Consider the following 22,447-nt stretch of genomic DNA (forward strand, 5'->3'; position numbering starts at 1 on the left):
TCACTTTTTGCACCAAAGTACGTTCATCTCTAGGAGACAGAACGCGTCTCCTTCCTGAACGGTATGACAACTGCGTGGTCCCATGGTGTTTATACTTGCGTACTATTGTTTGTACAGATGAACGTGGTACCTTCAGGCATTTGGAAATTGCTCCCAAGGATGAACCAGACTTGTGGAGGTGTACACATGTTTTTCTGAGGTCTTGGCTGATTTCTTTTGATTTTCCCATGATGTCAAGCAAAGAGGCACTGGGTTTGAAGGTAGGCCTTGAAATACATCCACAGGTACTCCTCCAATTGACTCAAATATTGTCAATTAGACTATCAGAAGCTTCTAAAGCCATTTTATAATTTCCCAAGCTGTTTAAAGGCACAGTCAACTTAGTGTATGTACACTTCTGACCTCTGGAATTGTGACACAGTGAATTATAAGTGAAATAATCTGGAAACAATTGTTGGAAAAATTACTTGTGTCATGCACAAAGTAGATGTACTAACCGATATTCCAAAACTATAGTTTGTTAACAAGACATTTGTGGAGTGGTTGAAAAACGAGTTTTAATGACTCCAACCTTAGTGTATGTAAACTTCCGACTTCAACTGTAGGCTAGACCTACACAGTAAATCAACTAAGGAACCATGGATGGCACATGTATTTTTGGAAAACATTAAACTTTGAATCAACTCTCTCCCCGTCATCTGTCCATCCTTGAGCACTTCACTTCTTGCTGCTGTTGCTCAGTCCCGCTTCGAGTGCCTCGAGCGCTATTGGCCAAGTCAGAGAGGGGGGAGACAGACGGGGGAAATTCCTTCGTGGTGCTCAAATTTCGCCAATCTAATTTTCCTATCCTCCTTTGTCTCGGTCTGAACACTGCCGTCTTTCCTCTGCCTTTGGGTCATCACCCGCTAACATGGTAAGTTTTCGGAAAAAAGGACAACATCTTAGTTTTCATCAATACTTAAGTTTCTTCAGTTTTGTTTTGACTGTCAAGCCGTCACTGTGTTATTTGTTTTCTCTGCAGATGTTCCGAAGTGTCCTTTTATGTCTACTAGTCGCAGTCGTTTGCTGTCATGCCGAGGTAAATGCTTTTTATTATTTAGATGTAAAAAAATATATACGCTCTAGAGGACGATTAGTCTGTTGACAAACGAATGTTTTCCTTTTTTTTCAACTGTATACTTTTTCATTATTTGGCTATTGTACATAATCCAACAGTAACGTGCTTGTCTGATTGGTCAATTTAACTTCGGACCGTCTGATGTGTGTACGTGTACACAGTAATTTAAAGAAGACAAAGAGTTCAGAAAAGAAGAGGCAGAGCCTTGCACATCTGTCCAGCTTCAAAGATGCAATGTCAACATTCACCAAACCAGTGCCTTCGAGTGCATGTTGTGTGTACATTATGTGCCAATGAAATAGCAGCCTATTCTAATTAGCTCCAAACCGTCAGTATCTCTATGAAACGTCTTTATAACACATACTTGATATGTAATATATTTTAGAGAACATTAGAAGATAATTAACGTGCTGTATGCCTGCCATTTACATCAAGCAAATCCTGATCACTGCTGTTGAATGTACTTCACTTCAGCATAGTTTTTTAGAGTTTTTTTTGGGGGGGGGGGGTAGTTTCCTGTAAACTACTTCTGATTGGTTGCCATGCAGGAACAGTTGTTCACACTTGTTTGTAGAGGTGGCCACTTTGGTCATTGACCACCAGTGTAGTGTTGTTGACATGTTGGAGGCTCTGGCTAGGTTCATGGCACTTCTTAATGAACTGGTCTTGTGCTGTGGTGGCCAGAGAGGTGATTGATGGTCTCAGAGAAAATAGACCAATATAACAGACAATTGGAATTTTGTTGTTGTCACACCTCAACCACACACACACAAGCACTGCAGATAGGCAAGCGTGCACGCCCACACACACACATGCACAAACGTAGGCATGCGCGCGCGCACACACACACACTACCAGTTCCCTGCAATGAAAGACTCCAGGTGTTTTTTTTAGACTATGTATTTGTGTGTGTGTTTTTTAAACCATCTTTACCTGTTTAAACAGCTGTGAAATACACAGCTTGGCAGCTCTTAGGTGTTGACAAACGCAGATGACAGATGTGTCAGTCTTTTCATCTACAGCCCTGGGGCCACATCTTCTATATTTGGATGTATGTGTGTGTGTGCCTGTGTGTGTCTATATCCTCATCTAGCTGCGCATGTACACTGAGTCAGAGAACATGCCCTAGACCTCAACATCCAAAGACATGCAGTCATGACAAGGAAGAAAGAGGAAAAGTGGTTGCTGTGTTCAATCATTTTGCTCTGTCTGTCTGGATATTCCAGTTGTTGGTTTAGATTTCTGAAGGTTCATTTCAAAGCCAGCCTCCTTTCCTACCTGTTTCCCTCCAGGTTATACTGTGGCGCAGACAGCAACGGCAATGTTGACTTTTTGAATACCATAGTAGTGAATGAGTATCATTGAATATGTTTTTTTAAAACATGCTGCTCCAAAAGCAGAAACTAGGTTGGTATTTCAGATGTCCTCATTTCAGTTGTAATCTGTTAGTGTGGACACGGAGTGTCAACATGGTCTCAGCTGTGTACAGTTTGTCCTGCTTCATCCATGCCCTCCCAGGCCCTGTTAGTTCATTCCCAGCCAGCCTGAGGGACTGAGTTATCCAACCCTGGACATGAACATGTAACAGCACTAGAGGAATACATGTCAAATCTCTCAAACTAAAAGCTGTATTTGTTGCAAAGGCCCTTGAAAAAGGATACCCAGACAGGGCCATTTTCTATCGATTTCAGAATGGAAAATCAATGTGTTGTTGGAAGTAGGGCATAGCTCCATAACCTTTGACTGTTGTCTGAAAGAAAAATAGCTTTAGGTACCAGCTACTGACTGGTAGCACAGTCCTTCTGTAATCTAAAAGCAAGCATTATAGGCAGTACCATGATGCCCATAATGGTGATATGAGCCATGGTGGCTGTTTGTCCTTCACCAGACTGAATTTACTGCTGTATGTCCTTTGGGCCGGTCCTACATTGAAGGCCAGGGTTCATGGTTTAGGGGTCAGAGTGGAGCAGGCTGGGATCTGACAGGCATGTGTGATGGCTGAGGAGCCAGATGCGCCTTAGACAATGAGGAGATCCAACTGCCTCTCTCTCTCTCCCTCCCTTCTTCCTTCTTGTTTTGTGAACATGGTTATTGTGTGTGTGTGTGTGTTGTGGTTGACAGGCGTGTGGTGTGGTGCAGTGCACCCATTCCCTGACTTCTGGCACTACTTCAGAGCCATCCTCAATGCCCTCAGTGGAAACGCTTGTTTGCTCTCCTACACAGAGCAGCTTGTGAAGCTCATTAAGGGAAATATTTATGTTTTTCACTGTGTTTTATGCCAGTTTAAGGTTTCCCCCTCTCTTTCTTTATCTTTTGTCTCTGCCTAGTTTTCGCTCTTTCCCTGGCTGGCATGTTTCCCAGATTCATAGAGCGAGAGAAAAAAAGGGAGAGAGAGAAGGAGACAGAGAGAAAACCAGCCGATTTCTAGCCCTATTAGAGGGGGCAATTAGTCTCAAAATGTGATCTGGATGACTGAAGCTGTTGCCTGGACGGCTGATAAGGAACACAGCACAAATGAGTGCATAACCGCCAACTGATAAACACAACCTTGCAGTGCAGAAAGGCTATTTACAGCAAGGTTGTCTTGTATTAACACAATGGTCTATAGGTGTTTATAGCTGTTTATGGCAGTTTATACGTTTATTAAGTGTGCTAGCTTGGCCCTCCTCAAGAGTGTGTGATTGGAACAGTGCTCTGCTTAAGAATGCATGCCTTTTCCTAGAGTGTGTCTCCTTCTCCTCCTCCTCTAAACATCTGTCAGCCATTAGCTCACCCTCTCCGCCTGCACAGAGCAACACAGGAACAAGCCCGTTCTGCCATGACACCACTCAGCACCAGCCAAGACTAGCCAGGAAGAGAGGGGGTAGAGGGAGATGAGTTATAGACAGAAAAAGAAGAGATTGAGACAGGAGGGAGGAAGAAAGTGGGTGGGAGAGAGAGAGAGTGGGATGAAGAAGTGAGAAACAAGAGTGGGAGAGAGTGATATAGGCGATGAGAGTTAGTCGAGAGACTAGCCGGGAAAAGAGGGTGGGAGGACGGGGGAGAGGAGTTGAATGGACTGAGCTTCCCAAGGATTTATGGGAGATGGTATATACAAGGCTTTTGGGTGGATGAGAGAAGCACTGTAATGACATTCACCTAGCATGAGAATGAACTTGAAACAATAAGGCTATAGGCTGATTAGGCTGTTAGAGCCCGCCTTTTTGCTCATGACATCACCTTGGCTTTTATTGGTTCAAACAGCCGTTAGGAACGAGACGCTCTATCTAAACCAATCACTTTTAATACGGTGAATGAATTAATGAATTAATTTATGAATGAATTTGAACTTCCTCCCTCCTGAATTTGTCAGAGACCATCAAATAATGAATGCGATCCTGTGGAATGCTGTGGAATTTATAACCCCTCCAAGATCTCATGAATGAAAGCTTTTAATACATAATGCATGATGCAAATGCATCTACCAATATTCTAATTTAAATGCATGGAATTATTTAAATGCTCCTTTTAGAGCGACAGACAAATAAAGAGAATAAGTTCTACAGCAGCAGCTAGGACACTGCAAATTCAGACGTGTAACCGATGTGAAACGGCTAGCTAGTTAGCGCGCTAATAGCGTTTCAATCGGTGACGTCACTCGCTCTGAGACCTTGAAGTAGTTGTTCCGCTTGCTCTGCAAGGGCCGCGGCTTTTGTGGAGCAATGGGTAACGATGCTTCGAGGGTGGCTGTCGTCAATGTGTGCAGAGGGTCCCTGGTTCAGGCCCAGGTAGGGGCGAGGAGAGGGACGGAAGCTATACTGTTACAGACGCAACTTCCAAGAAGATCTGTGAAGAGAACTAGAAAAGAGGGAGAATCAGAAAGGGCGTTTTCAAATAGAATTTGTATCAGAAGTTTTTAAAACACGGAATCGAGTTGTCTGTGCTCAGGTCGAATGTGTGAGTGGAGAAAAAGGATGTGAGTTCTTGGGTTAGAAAGCCTGGGAGGAATTCACTGCCCACCTTAACGCCCTCCTAGCTCTGTAAAGCTTCATGTGAAACGCATGTTTTTGTCCGAGCAGGACGCTCTGACGAAATGTTCAGGGAGTCCATGTTTTTATTTATTTATGCAAGCATACTGCTTGTTGGGAACGCAAAACAAAACAAGAAAGTAGAACAAAACTCATTGCCAGCTTTAGAAAGAACTGGGGTTCATTACATATTGAAATATGTATGCGTTGACTCAATTCTCTTTGTCAGGTACCATTTTAGGGGGGCACAGCGACTATTATTAGTACCTATTGACCTATCTGATGCCTGAGTCAGGGTCTAACACTGAGAGGTTAACAAGTCACACATGCCAAAGAATCACTTTGTGCTAGTGCCTTCTAATCCCGACTCTGTCTCGTAAGTAGTGAACACTAAACCTGGGGTTAAGCAGCTGCTTCTTCCCGAAGAAGTCTCATAAAGACTAATATGGAGTTTACAAAGTTTCACTCCCAGCTGGGCCACCTCAGGCCAGATGTCCTCTTACAAGTCAGGGCCACACAGGGTCACCTCCTCCGTGATCAGAGCCCTCTGACCCCACCCCCTCCACCCCTACCCCCCCAGCAGCTTACTTCTCAACATGGTGATGGTTTCACACACAGCTCAGACCCTTGTGCGTGCATGTGTATTTGGCCTGGGAATTCCCAGGGACCCCTCGATACGATATTATCACAACGTGTGTGTGTGTGTGTGTGTGTGTGTGTGTGTGTGTGTGTGTGTGTGTGTGTGTGTGTGTGTGTGTGTGTGTGTGTGTGTGTGTGTGTGTGTGTGTGTGTGTGTGTGTGTGTGTGTGTGTGTGTGTGTGTGTGTGCAGGCTAAGCAGCAAGAGCTGGGCTGTGCAAGTGCTAAATGGGTCAGCACAGCTGGAGCGCGCGTTCATGGCCCTGGAAGTCAGAGGGTTTGTCTGGGTGAGCAGTCCCCCGAATCAGGCCTTTGACCTGGAAAGGAATGCCTGGTATGTTGGGTGAGCTCTCTCATTTGGGCCTGACCTGGGAGATAGAGGGAAAGAATGCTGTTCACTTCAGACACACTTATTAAGGCACGACTTAACTGATTGATTTATTTGTGCGTGTAGTTTAAACTAAAATCATGGTCCTATGTAGATGGATAAGACAAGTTTGAAGTTGTTCTGCAATTACATGTAGTTCAAGTTATGTGCTGTATGGAACGTAATTGCTGGAAAAATCAAGGATAATCAATGACTCAAGTAAAGGTGAAAGTCACCCAGTAAAATACTACTTAATTAAGAGTCAACAAGTATTTGGTTTTAAGCATACTTAGGTATCAAAAGTAAAATGTAATTCCTAAAATATACTTAAGTATCAACATTAAAAGTGTAAATCATTTAAAGTTCCTTATATTATCCAACCAGACGGCATAGTAGTTTTTTTACGGCTAGCCAGGGGCAACATTATTTTGGCTACCATGGCTATGCCCCCATTAGATGACAATGCCCCCATCCACGGGGCACGAGTGGTCACTGAATGGTTTGACGAGCATGAAAACAATGTAAACCATACACCATGGCTGTCTCAGTCAACATATCTAAACCCAATTGAACACTTATGGGAGATTCTGGATTGGCGCCTGACACAGCGTTTTCCACCACCGGAAACAAAACACCAAATGGTGGAATTTCTCGTGGAAGAATGGTGTCGCATGCCTCCAATAGAGTTCCAGATACTTGTAGAATTCATGCTGAGGTGCTTTGAAACTGTTCTGGCTCTGTTCTGCTCTGTTAAGATACTACGTTGGCAGTTACCTGTATATTCTCTCTGCAGGGAGACAAGAGGCCTTTCTTTGCTGTTTGTCCTTCTGTTTAGATGTATAAGGCCCCCTTCCCCAATAGCCACAGACATAGCCTTACATGAGACAGGGCTACGGTACAAAAACAACATTTCCTCTGCCTCCATCTCGATTCTTTTTTGGTCTGATTGCAAAGGACTAATGTGACTCATATGTTCAGTCCACTGTGGGCCCTCTGATTTGGGTCTTGGTGAGTTATGAAGTATAGACATTACACACACTCCTCTTCTGGAAGCACCTCAGAATTAAAGGTCTCAGCAGTCAGCCAGCTGGGAAGATTAGTCATAGAGTATAATCAGCCTCTACAGCCTTTTTACTGGCTTTCAAAGAAAAGTATGACATCGGCAATTACATTTTATGTAAAGGCTTTTGAAGCTTTGATGACGAAGGATCTTGAAGTTACACCTAGGGTGTGACTTTGGTTTGTCGTTGAACGGTATCTTTCCATTACTCATGCAAAGTAGTCCATGCATACGCACACACACACACACACACAGACACACACACACACACACACACACACAGACACACACACACACACACACACACACACACACACACACACACACACACACACACACACACACACACACACACACACACACAGAACAGAAAGGAGAGAGTATTTTCTTCCAATATGACATCTTAATGACCTAAATACAGTAATAGGTTATTATAACTCAAACCTTAACATTGTTGTTTATCAACCAATTAGGATGATGAAAGTGACACTTCCTTTGTTTGAATCGAAGAAAACCGTGTTTGTTTGTTTTTGGGACTAGGTCTGTTTCTTGTCTACAGCTGGGCGCTGGAAGGTCTCTCCAAAGGGATCACTCACTGTTGTGCAGAATTGTGCACTCATTGTGTTTTGCTCACAGTCCGTCCACACTCACTTCCTGTGTTTGAGACCTACGGGTCTCTAGTAACTCTCTGTGTTGCTGGTATGAACCTCACAGAAACTCAGTGTTGGCCTTATAGTTCATTCTGTCGGTAAAATACCATTATCCAACATATATCCAATAAATTGACCTTTTGGTTGTCTGACAATGTATAGTCATTAGCCATAGTTTAGTGTAAGTCGTGGTCATCCACACTACAGTACATCCCAAACTCAATTATGGAGTTTTAGTCTTGGCACTGGTTTGAATATTTACCACCGTTGGAGAACACAGTTGCTCTCCTCACCCTGTGGAGTGACCAGACCAGGCCCGTGTTTGCTGTCTGTCTCTCTGCTAAAGTAATCACTGTTCCCTGTGTGTTCTTTCCTGCCTGGCCCCTTCTAGGCCTCTCCCTCCAAAAAAATCCAAAGCGGCTGTGAAATAAAGAGCAGAAACAGTTATACCTGTGTAGCCATTCTAACATCTTCCCCTGAGGCCCCTCAGAAGGTGCTGGTGGAGCCAGAAGGTTTTTATTGTGAAAGCCATGTAGGCAGTGTGGTGTAGAATTGTGTACCCGTTATGTTTTGCTCACAGTCCATTCACACTCACTTCCTCTGTTTGAGCCATATGGGCAAAGATGGTGGATAAATGAAGATAGTTCACTCAGGCCGTTTACCATTGGGGGAAAAGTTGTCAGTCTCCCATAGACACCAATGCAATAGCAGCTGGGTCTGGTCTGGTTAGTTCAGTGACTTTCATTGAACCAGAAAAAAAAACAGGGAAAAAAACAGCGATTGGGGTGTCTCGCTTCCTTTTCCGTCTCTGTTATGGGTCTCCAGTACTGGATACACCAGAGAGGAAGAGGCGATGCGTGATCATTTACTCTGCCCAAAATCTGTCCACGAAAAATAATATCAAAAAGTGAGGGATTTTGGTATTAGGTCAATGAGAGAGTGTCGCATTTGGTGTTAACCGGAGTTAAGTTATACTCAGATAAGTAGGTCATTTAGAAACGAGGTTCCTTGGAAAACAGATGGAAGGCTCTATCCCCAACTGATTGGTTCTTCTAGCGCTATTAAAGCCATGATTGGTTTGGTATGCCCCTGACTTACAGCTTTCTTTTTTCAGTGTCTTGACTTTGCCCTATAAAACAAGTTAGGATTGGATGGGAGAGTCACAGGTTGGACATGCTCCCAAATTCCTCATCTTGGCTCTGCAGGGGAATGTTTGCGCCCTCGTTTCCCTGAAGTGTCTTTCTTCTTGTTGTCTTCCACTCACGCTATCCATCTCCCTCTGGGCACACAGAGAGAGAAGTCAGTCCAGACCAGACCAGACACTCCAGCTGAGAATGCAAATCTGTGTGTGTGTTCAAGTGTGTGTGTGTGTGTTGATGTTTGTACAGCTCCTCTGTTAGACAACTCGAAGATGGAAGTATTTTTTACCATCAGTTCTTGGCCTGTGGACCGACCCTAACATAAGTCTTCACGTGGACTAATGAAAATAACATGCCTGAGACAGGGGGTCTCGGCCTGACCTGCATATCGTACAGTGTGTGAGTGTGAGTGTGAGTGTGAGTGTGAGTGTGAGTGTGTGTGTGTGTGTGTGTGTGTGTGTGTGTGTGTGTGTGTGTGTGTGTGTGTGTGTGTGTGTGTGTGTGTTCGTGTGTGTGTGTGCGTGCGTGCTAGAGTGTGCACATACTGTTAATGCCAGTGTGTGCATGTGTGGGTCAGACCTAGGTTCAAATAGTATTCAAGAGAATTTCAAATGTTGGGTTTGATTGGGCTTGCCTAACTCAATGGAACCAATAGAATCAAAAAACTGCAAACCCTCTTGATTGTTTAGCTTATGTATAAAAGAGTGATTATGTCTCTATAAGGAGGGATATAGAGAGAGAGAGATTACACAAGGCTTCATATCTTTTGTCTGTGAAAATCTCAAAACACATGCCAGCCAAGCAGTGATATACCAGCAGGTACTTATGATTGTTACTAATCATTTCCCGGGAAGTAGGGCTGTGTAGGGCTGTGTAGGGCTGTGTAGGGCTGTGCGGCCTGGCAGGAAGAGTAGCTGTGGCCTTGTGGACCCTAATGGGGATCCTAATAAAATACCCCAAAATATCAATGGTGAGAGGTCGGGGGTCACAAGGCTCAGGCAGCTGGTGCTCTCTGACCCCCAGTCATGCCTGTCATATCTGTGACACCAGGCTACAGTCTATACATGGTCCCCCATTGGAACCCCCTCATATATGCATAGAAAATATAATAACATATTGGTGCCATATGTTATATACACTACCGTTCCAAAGTTTTGGGTCACTTAGAAATGTCCTTGTTTTCCGTGAAAACATACATGAAATGAGTTGCAAAATGAATAGCAAATATAGTCAAGACGTTGACAAGGTTATAAATAATGATTTTTCATTTAAATAATATTTGTGTCCTACAAACTTTGCTTTCGTCAAAGAATCCTCCATTTGCAGCAATTACAGCCTTGCAGACCTTTGCGATTGTAGTTGTCAATTTGTTGAGGTAAACTGAGATTACACCCCATGCTTCCTGAAGCACCTCCCACAAGTTGGATGGATGGGCACTTCTTACGTACCATACGGTCAAGCTGCTCCCACAACAGCTCAATAGGGTTGAGATTCAGTGACTGTGCTGGCCACTCCATTATAGACAGAATACCAGCTGACTGCTTCTTCACTAAATAGTTCTTGCATAGTTTCATAGTTTGGAGCTGTGCTTTGGGTCATTGTCCTGTTGTAGGAGGAAATTGGCTCCAATTAAGCTCCATCCACAGGGTATGACATGGCGTTGCAAAATGGAGTGATAGCCTTCCTTCTTCAATATCCCTTTTACCCTGTACAAATCTCCCACTTTACCACCACCAAAGCACTCCCAGACCATCACATTGCCTCCACCATGCTTGACAAATGGCGTCATGCACTCCTCCAGCATCTTTTCATTTTTTCTGCATCTCACGAATGTTCTTCTTTGTGATCCGAACACCTCAAACTTAGATTTGTCTGTCCATAACACTTTTTTCCAATATTCCTCTGTCCAGTGTCTGTGTTCTTTTGCCCATCTTATTTTTATTGTCCAGTCTGAGATATGGCTTTTTCGTTGTAACTCTGCCTAGAAGACCAGCATTCCGGAGTCGCCTCTTCACTGTTGACGTTGAGACTGGTGTTTTGCGGGTACTATTTAATGAAGCTGCCAGTTGAGGACTTGTGAGGTGTCGCTTTCTCAAACTAGACACTCTAATGTACTTGTCCTCTTCCTCAGTTGTGCACCGTGGTCTCCCACTCCTCTTTCTTTTCTGGTTAGAGACAGTTTGCGCTGTTCTGTGAAGGGAGTAGTACAGAGCGTTGTACGAGATCTTCAGTTTCTTGGCAATTTCTCTCATGGAATAGCCTTCATTTCTCAGAACAAGAATAGACTGACGAGTTTCAGGCCATTTTGAGCCTGTAAACCCACAAATGCTGATGCTCCAGATACTCAACTACTCTTAATAGGGCCAGTTTTATTGCTTCTTTAATCAGAACAACAGTTTTCAGCTGTGTTAACATAATTGCAGGGTTTTCTAATGCTCAATTAGCCTTTTAAAATGATAAACTTGGATTAGCTAACACAATGTGCCATTGGAACACAAGAGTGATGGTTGATGATAATGGGCCTCTGTACGCCTATGTAGATATTCCATTTAAAAAAATCAGCCGTTTCCAGCTACAATAGTCATTCACAACATTAACAATGTCTACACTGTATTTCTGATGATTTTTATGTTATTTTAATGGACAAAAAATTAGCTTTTCTTTCAAAAACAAGGACATTTCTAAGTGACCCCAAACTTTTGAACAGTAGTGTATGTGTGGGTTTGTTTGTGTTCTTCAGTCACCTGGACACTCCATGACATATTATTCCAGTGTCTGTCTGTCTACCATCTGCCCTATAAAATGTGGGTGTCTTTTGTCTGACTGCGTTGGCTGAGAGAACATGTGTCACTATGCGTGTGGGAGGGCATTTGCCGAAACATTGTTTTGCTAAAGTCACTGTGGCTTAGCGGCCCTCGCTGTGAATGAAAGGTCACAGGTCAACGGGCTGTTCAGACTTCCATCTGCAACTGAGGGTCTGGAAAGCAGTCTGGGGGATTTAGATAGCAGACAAAAGGGCAACGCACTTCTCTCTCTCTCAATGTTGCTGTGTATGTGTTTGAGTGTAAAAAACGATATATATTGAAATGACGTAGTGTTTCTTAAAATGTAACATACTGTATATCAAGACATCTGAAACAGAACGTAATTATAAGGGCACAAGGTGAGACCCAAATGCAGACACTGGAGGCAGATGGTGGAGCTCCGATTTTTATTATAACAAAGGGAGTAGGCAAAGGCAGGTCGGGGACAGGCGAGAGTTCATCAACCAGGTCAGAGTCCAAACAGTACCAGGCGATAGGCAGTCTCGAGGTCAAGCCAGGCAGGGGTCAGAAACCAGATCTGAGTCCAAAACAGCACAAGGGGATAGGCAGGCTGGTGGTCAGAACAGGCAGAGTGGTCAGGCAGGCGGGTTCGGAGTCAGGACAGGCAAGTGTCGAAACCAGGAGGACTAGAAAACAAACAGACTGGGGAAAAATAGGAGCAAGGAAAACCGCTGGTTGACTTGGCAAACAAGATAAACTGGCACAGAGAGACACGAAAAACAGGGATATATACACCGGAGATAATAAGTGAGGGGTGGAAACAATAATGGGGTGGAAACAATCACAAGGACAGGTGAACCAGATCAGGGTGTTACAGTAATGGTATACACATTAGAAAACCCTACCGCTAGGAAGTGAAGGGCATTTCGCCATCTAGTGACAGCCTTCATGTCTGTCTGTCTGTCTGTCTATCTATCTATCTATCTATCTACGTCTGTCTGTCTGTCTGTCTGTCTGTCTGTCTGTCTGTCTGTCTGTCTGTCTGTCTGTCTGTCTGTCTGTCTGTCTGTCTGTCTGTCTGTCTGTCTGTCTGTCTGTCTGTCTTATACGCCAGTGAGTAAAATGTGGTCACTTACTTGTGATCACAGCAGAAAATTATCAATGTCAATAATATTATATTATTTTATTGATTTAATTGTGCAGTCTTTACAAATACAATGTTATCTGACTCAAGCCAAGTAGACCAGGTTCCAGTAAAATCACCCTTTTTCCAAATCTAACATTACTCAGGAGCTGTATAATAATGCATATTGCTCAAATAAACCTAAAATGATTGCATTCCGGTCGAATGTTATACCTGTAAATCTAGCTATTTTAGTCAACACTAGATGGCGATACCCACCTTCAATGAGATCGCTCTGTAGTTTACTTACAGCAGTAAAGAAGGACCCTTCCCTATTACTTATTACTGTTAATTCTTGTGAATTTCCTTAGTGTTTCCTTGTATCTTTCTGATCATGTAGATTAGAAGAATGCATGTAAGAAGTGTCATGTAATCTCAATTTCTTTGCGGGAGGAGATGTTCATTTGTGTTTATAGACATCATCACACAAGTAGAAGGCATCAGCTGTATAATCTCCCATGTCTTCTGTGTCTCTGTGTCCCTGTAGGAGGGGAAGAGCAAGTCCAAGGTGTGTGCCAATGTATTCTGTGGGGCTGGCAGGGAGTGTGCTGTGACAGAGAAAGGGGAACCTTCCTGCCTGTGCATCGAGGTGAGTCTTAGCCTATACACACACACAGGCATGCATGCACGCGCTCACACAAACACATATCCACTTACGCGCATGCATGCGCGCATACACACACACCCACACACATGCACACACACATACACATTCCTGGCAAAGACCAAATGTCTCACTGCACAGATTGAAAACGTGTGTACTCTCTCTCTCTCTGTCTTCAGCAATGCAAACCTCACAAGCGCTCTGTGTGTGGCAGTAATGGTAAGACGTACCGCAACCACTGTGAGCTCCACCGCGACGCCTGCCTGACCGGCCTCAAGATCCAGGTGTACCACGACGGACACTGTGAAGGTAGGGGACCCTGAAAAGAATCCCCGGGTTGTCTTAAGGCATAGAAATATATTACTAGAATGGACAAAGCCCCTCAGACCATGCACATTTCAATGAAACACATATGTACACTCAATATGACTGCTGGTCTTCCCATCACAGAGCATTACCTTGAATGGAACGTCTGTTCTGGGAGTTCTATTTCTGTGTTCTAAGGAACATTCTGCAATAAAGAGGAGATTAAGCGAAGTGTTTGCAGTTGTTTTGATTGTGCTGTGATTTCTTTCAGAGAAAAAGACAGACAAAGCTGTTGCTGCTAGCCCAAGTAAGTATACTGCTCAAGGTCATGAGGCCCATTGTCTCAGAGAGGTTAATGAATAATTGATTAATAATAGCAGTATGTTCATTTTATACCATCCTTGCATGCACTGTGGAAGATACACTGTTGGATATTCCTTTACACTTTCACATGACAGCTATGCGCTCAAGGGAAACACACACATACACACTCACACCCAGCCCCCCTAACACACACACACACACACACACACAAACAGCAGTACTCTCACATATTTAGTTCCAGTAAAAACACGCGGTAAATATTAGCGAGTCTGTATAATCATTCAGCTGTCTGCAGTACTGACCCTCTCTACTCTCTCCCTCTCTGCCTGTGTAGTCGTGTGCTACCTGGCCAACAGGAACGAGTTGCGCAGCCGGGTCATCCAGTGGCTGCAGAATGAGGTGGTCCCTGACGGCTGGTTCGCCAAGGGCTCCAACTTCTCCGACACCCTGCTCAAGTACTTCAAGGTAGGTCGGACTTGTGCGTGTTTGTGGGGTTGGGTGGGTGGGTGGGTGGTTAGGTGTGTGTGTGTGTGTGGTTGTGTGTCTGTGTGTGTCTGTGTGTGTGTGTGGAGAGGTAATGATACTTTCATAGTTTAACTATTGCTGTAAAATAATGGAAAACTGCAGGGGAAAGTACCGAACAGCTCACATTATTTAAAGTGGAATGGAGTTGTATTTATTTCTAGTCCTGTACTTCTAGAAAGTCCTCCTCTGTCCTCATCTTAATAAAACGGCTAAGATTACAATCCGTTAGCATGTATGGACTACTTAATGACTCCGTAAGCAGCAGAATGATACATTTCACTTGCAGCAGCTCTACTGAGACAGAATCTGTTGAAAGTTCACAGAGTTCTCCCCCTCTGTCAGTTCGTTTTTTTGGTTTGTTCTGTGGGCCAAGCTTCACAGCACAAAAAAGGCCCCACAGCAAGAACAGACTGTTTAACATTCTTCCCACTGCCCAGCACTTGAACACATAACAGCAGTTATGCAACAGCTCTCCTGCTCTGGCCCCCCAAAGAGTCAATATCATCTCCCACTGTTTGCCTGTGTGGTTAACACTTCTCACAGAAAGCCCATAGAGCTCTGATGGTCATCTCCACCATTTATTTTCATACTCCATAAAGCAAAAATAATCATAGTGGAACTGCACAAAAAAAAAACACATCTCCTGCATCCTCATAGGCTCAAAATAAAAATGTATGAATGAATATTCCTACAGGACTATGACAATGGAGACTCCCAGCTGGATTCCACTGAGTTCCTTAAGTTCCTCCAGCACAACGAAACAGCCATCAACATTACCTCATATGCCGACGAGGAGAACAACCGCCTGCTCAGGTGAGCCCCGACCACTGGCCCAGAGTCAGTAGCGCACAGTTGTCACTCGTCACAGACCAGCTCAGATGAGCTGCGCCCACTGGTCGATTCTCACTGAGCCCAGACCATAATCGGGTAACACTTCACGTAAAGCCTGCAGTTATAATGCATTCTAAAGGTTATTGATAATGCACTGTAAGTCACGAGCAAGTATGACCCGATTATAATGTCTTATAATCATGTCATAATGGTCCTGACTAAATTCCAGACGTTTTGAGTCCGTGGGAATGTTTAGACATATAATATAGTGTTACTTATAGTGTTACTTACTGATATTTGCTTAGTGCAGTGCATTCACTTCAAGTAGTAGCAGCGTCATGGTTGCTTGTCTCTCAACATATTGGTATCTCGGTGTATTTATATCTCGGTGTATTTCTGTGTTGAATAAGAGTACTTACTAAAAAGACTAGTGACTGTACCTTGCCATCATTGTTTTCAATCGCTGCTTGAAGAGAAGAGAAGCTATCTCCACCAACACATTCTCATATTATGACTGGGGCTCAGCACTTAATGAGCTCCCTAAGCAAATTAACAGGGTTTTAATTTCCAGCACCTAACCAGGGACGTAACTTCAAAATAAGTTAAATATCCATTTTTCTGAGACTAACACTAATTTAATTAAATACATGGAGTACATGGAGCAATTGAAAGCAATGGAAAGGCCATGATGAAGCTAATGCTTGCACTGCTAATAGGTATTTGATTGAGTTCTTTCAGTGAATCAGTTATTGCCATATTGATATAAAACTACCGTATACAGAAGCAATGGCAGCCTGTATAATACATCAATATATGCTAATCACATTCTGTAGAATTCAGTTGTTCAGTTCTTGCCCTTATCAAGAGTTTTCTAACTCTGATGTTGAACTGTTCAGTTGTTAGTGTCTAACCACCCTGCTGCACCTTTGCAGCCATGGTGAGTGTGCTGTAGATTTCTACAGTTGTGACTGTATGGAATCATCAAGAATGTCATTGATAAGACTAGGATGAGTGATGTAGATTTGTTATATCACAGTTGTTTACATGGTGACCTCGAGACAGGGTGTACGGGGGTTGGGGTAGGGGGACGGGTGATTTGGGGGGGGCTGAAAGTGCTGTTTTGCCAGTTCTGTTATGGTGAGGCGGCTTGTTTTGATGGGAAGTGGTGGTGGGTGTGGGCGGCAATGGGGCTGGGGCTCAGTGGCACAACACTGGCTGTCCCGTGGGACCATACCCTTCTCCCATGCATCATGGGTCTGGGAGCGAGCGCAGAGAGCGACACGGGGATTTGGGCAGTATCAACTCTCATTCATGTGTGGAACCTTCCTCCCAATGTGTGCCGGCTGGCTATCTGGGGTCATCTGTGAGATAGACCAGAGTTAAAGGGCAACTGGACAGGCATTAGCCTGATCCCAGATCTGTTTGTGCTGTCTTGCCTACTCCTGTGGTCATTGTCATTCCAATGTATTAGTTTCAAAAGATGCCAAAAACAAAATAGTGAGGCATGGTTTGGTTTAGGCGTGGTTTGTTTTAGGCCCAGTCTAAGGAACATTGAGGAACATTTACAGTGCATTCGGAAAGTAGTCAGAACCCCTTCCCTTTTTCCACATTTTGTTATGTTACAACCTTATTCTAAATTGGATGAAATGAAAAAAATCCTCATCAATCTACACATAATGACAAAGCAAAACCGTTTTATAAAAATGTTTGCAAATGTATTACAAATAAAAAAACAGAAATACTTTTGAATGGGGTATGGTAGTAGGTGCCAGGCGCACCGGTTTGTGTCAAGAACTGCAACGCTGCTGGGTTTTTCAACGCTCAACAGTTTCCCGTGTGTATCAAGAATGGTCCACCACCCAAAGGACATCCAGCCAACTTAACACAAACTGTGGGAAGCATTGTAGTCAACAGCAACCATGTGGAATGTATTCGACACCTTGTAGAGTCTATGCACCTACGAATTGAGGCTGTTCTGAGGGCAAAAGGGGCTGGGGTGCAACTCAATAATGTTTTGTCAACGCTGTATATAGCTCCAGTGAAATGAGGGTAACAGTAGTCTGTTTTACTCTATTTCCCTCCTGTGTCTTATTGGCCCTATTGTTAATTCCCACACCTCTCCTGTTGGTCACTAGGAGCCTGTGTGTGGATGCCCTCATCGAGCTCTCAGATGAGAACACGGACTGGAAGTTGAGCTTCGATGAGTTCCTAAACTGCTTCAAGCCTGGCTTCAACCCACCAGAGAGAAGTAAGACTTACACCATATACAGTATCTTCCTGGTATGTTTTTTTATGTCCAATGTTCAATCCTTACGTTGAAAAAAAAAAGTGATTTGATTATTAGACCATTTTAAAAACACACCAAAAAAGACACGTTCATAAATAAAATACTGTTACCAAAGAAAATATACATGAAGATGTCCAGAAACTGCTTCTCCAATCAAAATCCCAGATTACGCTTGTAGGCTATCTAAGGTTATGCGCAGAAACACATCATCGGGTCTAACGATGTGCAGGTCATCAAATCAAAAGCATTCCTTCGATATAAAGTTGTTTTTTACGAAAATGAAAACGTGTCAGTTTGTCACTTTCACAAAGTTGTAGTAATGACATGTTCAGCTTCAAACATTGGCTCGAATCTACTGTAGGATTTAAAGAAAATGTACAAATAAGGAAGAATTTTCTCCTACTGATTTCCCAAAACCCGGTCTGGTCCGTTGAGACTGCTTCGGAAGGCGCTCCCGAAAGAATTGACCACTCTCATCTCTGGGTTTGAAAACTGTGCTGTTACTGATCAACATGTAATTTCCTGTGATGTCCATTAACTTCCTGTTATCCACTTCCTGCTTCCTGTAGAGTGTGCCCTGGAGGATGAGACCTATGAGGACGGGGCAGAGACTCAGGTGGAGTGTAACCGCTGTGTCTGTGCCTGTGGGAACTGGGTCTGCACAGCTGTGACCTGCGAAGGTGAGACTAGCTGTCTCACACCTGCCGTTATAGTAGGCCCTTACTTATCTGGGTCATTGTGTGAGGGGATTTTGCGCTTAGATTAGTTATGTTCTTTCTCTCTCACTCTCTCTATTTATGTATGTTTGTTCCCTCGCTTTATCTCTCTCTTTGCTACTCTCTATCTCTGTCCATATTGGCTTGTGTCTCGCTTCCTCTGTCCCCCCTCCTCTGTTTATTATTCTCTCTCTCTTTTTTTCTCTCTCTTTTTCTCTCTCTCTTTATTCCTCTCTCCCTCCCCGCAGGCACAGATAAGGTGCCTGCTGTGGAGAAGACTGAAGGTGCTGACCAGGAGATGACAGAGGAGGAGTGGACACGGAGAGTGGCTGAGCTCAACAAACATCAGGTTAGTCTGGCACCACGAACAGCACATGACGTTTCACTGCTACTTGTTAAAGGGGCAATCTGCAGTTGCGACATCAATTTTTGGACTTAGAAATTAAGGATATGTACCCATTGATTCTTAAAGAGTATAGTTTGTAAATGCCTCATGAGCTTAGTTCAACTGTCACAATCCATCCGAACCCAACATATAAGCTTGTTTTACTCCAATTTTTGTGAGAAAAGTAAGTGTACACAAACATTGTATCGCCTTAAAACATGGTTAAAACTTTAATTCTGATATCATGGATGGTCGGTCCTTACACCCATAGCTCTGTCTATGAATTTGAGAGTGGTTACAGTACATTTCTCCAGCCCATCCCTCAGCTTTTAACCGAAACACTTGAGAAGTGTTATTGTTTTAATTGTGGATTGCCCCTTTAAGTAACAGTATAGGTCAATGAGGCTGTGTACTTATACAACACACACACCTGTACTTAGAACTTTATGAGTCAATTACTGTAATAACCAGAGCCTATATTTGTCATAGTTTACATGCCCATGCTTCTAGGTATGTCTCACTTTTTAGCTGCATCTTTACTGTACATCAGACATAGGTTTTGCTTTATTTTTAGTACTAGGCGCATTTGATTGTGCCTGCCTGAGGTGCCAGATTGGCGGGGTTTGCACATTTGGGACTATTTCATTGGTTCCATTGTGTCAGGCAAGCTCAATCAAGAGCAGCTAATGTATTTTAAAGAGGGAAAAACGATATGAACCCATGCTGTATACACTGTGTATCATAACTGTACTTGTACTACAGTAGCCAATAATCTTGTTCCTTTAACTCTTGTTAGGAAACTGTGGAGAAGATGAAAGTGAGCACTAAGGACATTTAAGAGAGAGAGAGAGAGAGAGAGAGAGAGAGCCCTCTTTCAGTCCCACCATCAACAATCACTATCTGGCTGAAGCTTTGGAGCTTGTACTGTTACTAAAGAAATGCATCACTTGTTTTTAGTTTTTATATTTTACAATGTGAATTATTAAGATTTAAAAACTGTACCAATGTCTATTATAATATTATTGTGTAGAGGGGAGACTAGTTGACTTGTGTGTACCTACAAACACAGTACTGTTATCCTATTTGAGTAACACTCCCAAGCCTTGGTAAGAATCCCCATCACCTAGTGGTGGGTTAATATTTGTATTCATTTGAGTTAATTTGTTGTTTTCGTTGTTGTTTCTGTCAGTCAAATTAGCTCATCTGTAGAAAAGAGAAGAGTGTGGGAATTGGAGCTATAAAGAAAGCACAAGTTGTAAAGAACTACTTTTCGCAGAAAATGACTTCACAGTGGCCACGTCACATACCCAACCACATCACAGAGGATTGAGATAAGCAATCCAGCGAGAAAGCATAATCAGATGCTTTGACCTTACAGGGTGCTCTTCCAGACACCTGGGTATTTTATAGGGCCAGTAAATCACATGAAAGATGAACACATGGCTGAGTTGTAAATGTACCTGAATACCATTGTAAATCCATCAACAGTGCGATTACACTTTCCTGGCAGTATAACTACTCATATCATATCTGTAATATATACAGTAAAACCGACTGACCCATAACATCTGATGGTGCCAGGGTTCAATCTGTTAGGAAAAGGAAAATGAAGAGTGTCCGCACTCAGTCTTAGACAAGAACATGTATACCATCTCTATTTTCTTGTCTATGCACCAACAATATGACAAGAATCTATGATTAGATGTGTGCAGGGTTTCCTGCTTTTTCAAGGTAAAGCGATGATGCTAGGGTTCAACCTGTAGGCTTACGTGTCTACACTGATGAGGTAATGTTGTTCATCTATTTACAAATGGCTTTTCTATCATGAGGTTGTAGAGTTATTACGCCATAAAATGAATCTAATGCCAAAACACTACCCTGGATACTTTTTTGGATTGTGAAGTGAAACTGAAGAATTCAGTATGGATCCAGGCTACCAAACCACATAGACGGTGCTTGTTTGAATCACTGTAGTGACAGTACTGTATTGCGAGGAGAGTTTGTGATAACGCCTGTGTCTCCTCAAACCCAGCAATAAAGTTGATGAATTGTAGAATGTTCAGGGGGAAATATTTCGAGGATGCTGCAGATATGGACTAACTAATAGTACTAATAGTACTTGATAACACAAGTACTCCAGTGCTATGGGTCCCTCCTACTAGTTTGAAATACATAATTGTCTGGTCCCGTCTGAGACATACATCATCTGTGCATGCTTTGCCAACAGCACTGCAATCCGTTTCTTTTGGAAGCTGACGCATGTCGGTCTCTCAGGATATAGGTGCTTGGATTGGATGACTTTGTTAGGCACAAGGATTGGGAAAAACTGCCAAAACAACCACTTTAAAAAACACATTTTAGATGGCATTACTTAAACCAAAGTTCAAATGCAAGATACCTGAAGTACAGTATGTGTAGTAACTTTTAGAAAGTAGGTTCACAGCTTAGACTTGAGCTTTCCTTCCTTTGTTCAGAGCTGTATGTCCTGCATGTCAATATTTGAATGTGGTGGATCTCACTTCAATGTCTTTATAATGTGTGGTATTCAGTGCCTTAAATGTTCCACTAAGACCTATGGGACATCCTGCTGTCGTTCTCTTAGAGCAATGACTGACACTATGAAACCATGCCAAATGGATGGTCTAATTGAAGTTTTAAAAGCCTGTGTTTCTTTTGTTTGTAATGTTTTATTGTCTCACTTTTAGAATAATACCAGCTCACGTTGTTCGCTGTTACAGTAGACTTTCAATAAAACATTTACTCCCTGTTGATTATTAACACTACTGTACTGTCAAAAAGGTATGCAAGCTTTATACATGTCAATAAATACATTTAATAGACGTACTGGAATGGTTAAGCACATTTTTACTGATACACTTTTGACTGAATGTGTGTGTTCATGCGTGTGTTCTTTGGATACTTAAGCTATAAGGTATGGGTGGGTGTGGTATACGGTCAATATACCACGGCTAAATACTGTTCTTATCCACGACGCAATGCGGAGTGCCTGAATACAGCCCTTAGCCGTGGTATATTGGCCATATACCTCAAACCCCCGAGGTGCCTTATTGCTATTATAAACTGGTTACGAATGTAATTAGAACAGTACAAAATAAATGTTTTGTCATACCCGTGGTATACTGTCTCATATACCACGGCTTTCAGCCAATCAACCAGCATTCAGGGCTCAAACCACCCAGTTTATATTGGTCATTGTATCATTGCACATGTATTTTATGATTTCACATGTCTCCAGACCTTTGTGACATAAGGTCTACCACTAAAACTAGTAGGGCATATTACAAAATATTAGATATGGTTCCTCATAGGCTAATAGAAATGAGAGCTGTGGTTTCCTATTGCAAAGTTAATTGACCATATATTTCAGCGTGAAAACATTTACAAAGCATCCACACACGCGCAAACTTGATTTCTGGACATGGAGACCTGTGGCACCAGAGCAAGCAGGCATGCACGGGTTAATTTAAACTGGGGGCGGAGAATCCAAAGCTTGACCAGCCTTATAATACCGACTACATGTGAA

The 22,447-nt window shown here is 43.0% G+C and overlaps 1 protein-coding gene across 1 annotated transcript; it reads left to right on the forward strand.

Annotated features, from left to right (window-relative positions):
- The first annotated feature begins 780 nt into the window (after positions 1 to 780).
- LOC120051238 (follistatin-related protein 1-like) lies at positions 781 to 21,747 on the forward strand. The gene is made up of 11 exons (XM_038997992.1): positions 781 to 913; positions 1,022 to 1,078; positions 13,413 to 13,514; positions 13,709 to 13,838; positions 14,107 to 14,142; positions 14,494 to 14,624; positions 15,379 to 15,497; positions 17,651 to 17,763; positions 18,372 to 18,482; positions 18,767 to 18,867; positions 19,700 to 21,747. The coding sequence occupies exons 1-11, from the start codon at positions 911 to 913 to the stop codon at positions 19,739 to 19,741; spliced, it is 945 nt and encodes a 314-aa protein (XP_038853920.1). The 5' UTR covers positions 781 to 910; the 3' UTR covers positions 19,742 to 21,747.
- Positions 21,748 to 22,447: the final 700 nt, after the last annotated feature.

The sequence above is a fragment of the Salvelinus namaycush genome, chromosome 7 (assembly GCF_016432855.1).
Source record: "Salvelinus namaycush isolate Seneca chromosome 7, SaNama_1.0, whole genome shotgun sequence".
Taxonomy (NCBI): Eukaryota; Metazoa; Chordata; class Actinopteri; order Salmoniformes; family Salmonidae; genus Salvelinus; species Salvelinus namaycush.